Source organism: Herpailurus yagouaroundi, unplaced genomic scaffold (assembly GCF_014898765.1).
Source record: "Herpailurus yagouaroundi ecotype Mexico unplaced genomic scaffold, PumYag 28, whole genome shotgun sequence".
NCBI classification, from domain to species: Eukaryota; Metazoa; Chordata; class Mammalia; order Carnivora; family Felidae; genus Herpailurus; species Herpailurus yagouaroundi.
The window spans coordinates 32,872,372-32,878,371 of NW_024412376.1; the positions used below are offsets into that span (position 1 = coordinate 32,872,372).

Consider the following 6,000-nt stretch of genomic DNA (forward strand, 5'->3'; position numbering starts at 1 on the left):
TTGGCATTTCAGGTAATGGAAAGAACACTTCTAGAGGTGTGAAAGAGCAAGTGTGTATGAGATCTGACTCATATGTGTTGAGGTGGGAGGGGGACTGGGATAGCAAGATATTGCTGGAGATGCCTGGGTGGCTTAGTCGGTTGAGCATCCAACACTTGATTTCAGCTCAAATCATGATCCCAGGGTCGTGGGACAGAGCCCTGTGTGGGGCTTCGTGCAGTGTGTGGAGCCTGCTTGAGATTCTCTTCCTTTCTCTCTCTCTCTCTCTCTCTCTCTCTCTCTCTCTCTCTCTCTCCCCCTACCCTCTTCCACATGTACGTGCTCTCTCTGTGTAAAAAAATAAAAGTGGTGGCAAATGGCAAAAAAAAAAAAGAAGTAAAGACAGATATTGCTAGAGGTGTCAGAGGCCAGCTTAGCAAGAGCTTTGAGTATGAAGACAAGAAATGAGAACCTTATATAGAAAGCTATGGAGGCGCTTAAGGGGCTCTAAGCATTGGAACTACCTGAGTAGACTGAAGATTCAGAAAACACACTCCAGTAAAATATGAATTGATGGAGGAAGACAAGAAGCAGAGAGACTAATAAAAAGTTCACCAAAACAGGTGGAGAAGAGTAATTAAAGTAGTGTGTCCACAGGGGAGTGAAAATGAAGGACACTTCCAGAGCTGACAAAGACTCTGAATTGAGAAGTCTTGGAGACTACTCAATTTGAGACGCTAAGGTAGAAAGAGAATGTCTAAGGTGATCCCCAGTACTTCCATTGGCAAAAGAGGTAGTGGTATCATTTGCTGGAAAAATGAACATGGTATAAGGAGTGGTGGGGAGGATTTCTGAACACAGGTTTTATCATGTTGAGTTGAGCCCGAGGTCAAAATAAGTATGGCCACATAAAAATATTGGAGTTATGGGTATGGCATTCTTCAAAGAAGTCTGAAATGGACACAGAGATTTAGGACTACAGTGAATAAATGGTAGTTACAGCCATAGATTTGGACAGAATCTCTCAGGCCGACTGTATAGACAACCAGAAGACAGACCAAGGAATGAAGGTTAATGTCAAATTCAAACTGGAAAATAAAAAGCTCACTATGTCCAAGGACTTAATCAAAATTATCTTCTCATTTACAGTTTATTTCTTATATTTTAAAATATATTAAATTTCTAAAATGTTTGAAAGGAGATTTATCATATAGCCTGTCAATGTCATATGGCTGTTTCACTTACACATCAAAAAACAACAGCATAAATTTATGTTACAGCATCTCAAAAAAAATGTGAATTTAAAAAAAAAAATAGTAAAAGAGCCAGGAAAAGCTTATGATATAATTCAAACTCAACAGCAAAATTGAACCCTAGAGTGTTAAGGACCCCAAGTCTTTTATTTCTTCTACATTTTAAAACCTTTTTCTTCTTATATACAGTCTTGGTTGGGGGAAAGATATTATCACAACAGTGAAACAGAAAATTTGTGCTTGTGTTTGCTACACTCATACATTAACTGCCTATGTCTATACAACTCCAATGCCTCAACTCTACTAAAAAAAAAAAAATTAAATAAAAAATCACTAAGGCTTCCCCATATTAAAGAGTATTATGATGTGATCTGAACCTAACTTTCATAATCTCAAATATTCCTCTTAGTCAAAATGTTTTATACTTTTCAACTTATATAAGATGGGCTAACTGGATCATCCTCTAGATACAAATGATTTGCATATTCTTTCACAGCACATTATTAAAGCTGAGGTTGTTAATCTGGATGTTCAAAGAAATTTACTATAATGGATGCAAACATAGCCAGAGAAAACTCTAGTCTTCTGAAGTTCACTGAATTCAGTGATAATAAGTCAAAATTCTTAATAAAATGCTCAAACAAAAAATATGTAAATCTTATTCTCCAAGGCACACTTACTTTTTAATAAGTCAGATTTTTGGCAGCATCACCATGGCAACTGTTAATAATGCTTTAGCTAGTCTCATAATTATAAAAAAAAAATAAAATACTAAAAAGTTTAAAATTGCGTTAGAAAATTTCAAAGATAAAATTTCAATTAATTACCAACACGTCTAAAATACTGTGATATGGGCTTACCAAGTGTATGTTGGGCCTTCTGCTTGAAGATACGCATATTCATCAGAACAGAACCTATATGGTTTCACTCTTAATTAACCTACTAGATTTAACTTTAAAAATCTGTTTTAAGTATAGATACTTAAATATATAGCCATTTTATATATAAGACAATTTAACAGCATAATTCTGAAAAGGGATAGAATGTCCTCTAAAGAACTCATGTAAGATACATGGTAGTTCTCAGGGTTGGTGTTGGCATCTTCAGAACTCTCTTAACTCATGACAGTTGATGGGGGAGGCAGAAGGAAGAGGAAAAGAGCCCTGTGAACCTCCACATATAGAGAAACCTGACTGATTGAAGTTGGCTTGATTCCACACACAGGATGACCATGATTATTAAGACATACGCAACAGTTTGTACCAATATGCCAACGATCATCAAATAAATGGTTAATACAAAGAATATCTAAAACATGAGAATGTGTCCTTTCACTTGGGAGGAGTAAGGCCTGCCAATGTCCAGTTCCCTAAAATGCTTATCTCCTGGTTGTGACACCAAGGCTCTTGACATTGAAGAACAGTGATAGTTGCAGATGACAATTATTCCTGAACCTGCTCCATCAGATACCTCATACCCAGTTGGGCAAATGGCCAAGGAGGGACACATGAGTAGAATTCAGGGCCATCCTATTATACACCCAGAAATCTGGTCCTGACATCAGACTGTGCAGCACTGAAACAAGCAGCAGGACTATTAAACCTGAAAACCAGCAGATACTTCTAAATAGGGAAATTTATTTAATTCTAGACTTTGATGTGGATCATGATACTGTCTCCAGACTTTTAGTCTCACATACTCATATAAATACCCATTCCAAAAAACAATTTTAATAGCCTTTCTTTATAAAATAACCTTCCTAAAATGTGCCTTAACATCTCTTACAAAGTATCTACAAACTATAATAGTCTGCCTTTAAATGATGTTGATCCTGAAATTACCCATGATCAACATGGCATTTAAAAAATCTTAATTCGGGGCGCCTGGGTGGCACAGTCGGTTAAGCGTCAGACTTCAGCCAGGTCACGATCTCGCGGTCCGTGAGTTCGAGCCCCGCGTCAGGCTCTTGGCTGATGGCTCAGAGCCTGGAGCCTGTTTCCGATTCTGTGTCTCCCTCTCTCTCTGCCCCTCCCCCGTTCATGCTCTGTCTCTCTCTGTCCCAAAAATAAATAAACGTTGAAAATTAAAAAAAAAAAAAAAATTAAAAAAAAATAAAAAATCTTAATTCAAAACTGACCTATAACAACAAATTAACTTTTATTTCAGACCACCACATATATTATCACCTAAAAACACATTATATTGGTGTAAGTCGTTTGCTTACACACTGTTCAATTGCTCTAACCATTAGGTACTATTTGCTGTTATTCACCAACAATATTAACCCTTCCTATTTAAAAAAAAAAAAAAAAAAAAAAAAAAGTCCAAACCACAAAAGGAGGAGTGGGTGATTTGGATTTGTTTTCATGTTTTTTTTTTGAGAAATAACCTAATCTCCTAATCTAAGTCCTTTGCAGAAAAGTACTGAAATAGAAAACTGATCTACCATGTGAATTTTCTTCTTCCATTTATCAATATAAACTAAATACACCTTAAAATCCTACTTTAGCTATCTAATTTTTAAATTAATATTCATTTTTAGGAATATTTTTTAAAACCATCTTTTTGAACTGGTATTTGCTCAAAACACAGAATTCCAGTATCTAATTATAGTTGCATATTTAGGGTTGAAAGAAATAGTAATGCTTTTTTCTAATTTTATAAAAGATGTATAGAAATCATATAATCCCAGAACATGAACAAAACTTTATAAAACTTTACCTTAAACACTAGAAAATAGCTATCACGTGCTAAACCTCTCGTGAAACCAATGGGTACATATTCTGATATGAAAAGTTTTGCTGATATGTGTTTTAATAAACCACCTTACTTTGATAAAAAATGCAATAACACTTCTCCATATAAGAATATAAGACAGGAAGAACGTACGATGGGCATAGATACTGCTTCTTTTTCCCCTTCCCTTTCTTTGAAGACTTCTCTTTAGAATAAGCTTCTTCAACCCACAAGGAAATTAAAATAAAAAAGGCAATCGCCAATAAAAACTTCATCTTGAAAGTTAAATTTCAGGAGATCAATCTACAAGAAAGAACAAGAAAATGTTTACATTAAATGATAACAATAGGACTCTACAGAGTAGACCATGACTACCCAATGGCCAAGGGCATTTATACGTGAAAGTTTCATTGCTCAAACCTAAGTGGTAAGCCTTCATTATACATGTGTGATGTTTAGTAGTAAGAGTTAAATAGTGATTCACAGAAATATAATCCCAATGTTTAGAAAGTTACCTGGAAGGATGTTTAACACAGTGTTAAAAGGTTATCGTTGTACATTGGATTCTTTATTTCCTTTTTAAATTTCTATAGTTTGAATTTTGCATGTACATTTTTTTCAAAAATAATAAAACTATTCTAAAGGAAAAGATAATTCTAAATATTAAAGAACTGATAGAGATAAAAAATTAGTACCAAAAGTTTCACACTTTATATTCATTGTTTTTTACCTATATGCATTAAATTTGCAAGTTACATTTTACTCAAAATAGGATCATATTGATTTAAGTTAGCTTGTTGGCTTTCCCACTTTCATGTTACTAACATTTATCATCAAGATGATTTTCGACTCCACAAATTCTGTAACATTATATGAAAAAAATAGCAAGTGTGGTCAGACCCTTCCAAATAATCTTCTCAGTCCTATTTTAATAACATTCTCTATGCTCAAATGAGAATTATATTCTTGCCGGTCCAATGCATTAACAAAAGGGAGAGAAAGAGAAAAAGAAAAAAACTTTAAGCATCTAGTGACACTGGAATATTTAAGCCTCTTTTGCAGTCCTTCATTTCCAAACCATAAATTGTTTCCCCATCATTGTTTTCTACAGACTAAGAGATCTATCATAATCCTCAACACTAACTTAATTCCTATCTCACCTGGATAATTCTCCTTCTCCAATGTCATAATTTGCATCTTCCTTCCTCCCAGGAACTCTCATTTTCTCCCATTTATCCTTTACAGCCCCTGAGGGAAGCCGGAAGGGCTTCTTCCCTGGTTCTCTCTACTGAGGACAACAGAGGGGGCTTATCAGGCCAAGAGCAACAACAGAAGGCTCTCCTCTGTCAACTTCCAGCATTGGACGCTCCCTTCCCCATCCTACGGTGGCATCTGCTTCCAGACACCTTTGCCCACAGCAGCAGGTACTTCTCCCACCTTCACATTCTTCCCCGGGAAATCAGGAGGGCCATCCTTAACGGGCTGAAGGGTCGACAGAAAGCCAACCCTACGCTCTCTGTCTTCACCTCCAACCTTTCAAGGGGGACAACTGCAATGACTGAAGGAGCTTCACAAACAAAACAACGCAAGGAGCCCTCCCCGCAAATCCTGCGTTCCCCCAACGCCCCCCTCAGTTCTCTGCATCCCTCCTTCCGGAGCGTATCCGCGGACGCCACCGCATCCGTGACCCGGCTGCCGGGCGCCCCGTGCCCCTCTCCCCGCGCAGGGCAACCCTCACCTCCTCCCCCTGCACGCCGCAGTGCTCCCCGCGCCTCCCAGGCTTGACCCGGTCTCTCCGCAGAGCATTTATTCCGGTCCCCAGACCACCGCCGCCGCCCACTCCCCGTCCTCTCTGCCCCCCACCCCTACCCCCAGCCGAGTGGAGCCCCTGACTCTTACCCGAGGCGCCCCCGCCCGCAGCCGCCAGGCGAGGACGCGGCGGCGCGGGGCCCAGACGCCGGTGGCTTCTGGGGGTGCGGCGGGCGCAAAGCGGGGGCAGCTGCGTCCCCGCCGCCCGCGCCACCGCCGAGCT

The 6,000-nt window shown here is 38.8% G+C and overlaps 1 protein-coding gene across 1 annotated transcript in view; it reads right to left on the reverse strand.

Moving 5' to 3' along the window:
- The window catches only part of GLRB (glycine receptor beta), a 96,791-nt gene extending 90,797 nt beyond the window's left edge, over positions 1–5,994 (reverse strand). Inside the window, exons 1-2 of the mRNA XM_040471617.1 lie at positions 5,868–5,994; positions 4,122–4,271 (exon numbers count right to left, since the gene is read on the reverse strand). Of these exons, the coding sequence (XP_040327551.1) occupies positions 4,122–4,243 (122 nt within the window). The 5' untranslated portion in view covers positions 4,244–4,271; positions 5,868–5,994. The remainder of the gene's footprint in view (positions 1–4,121; positions 4,272–5,867) is intronic.
- Positions 5,995–6,000: the final 6 nt, after the last annotated feature.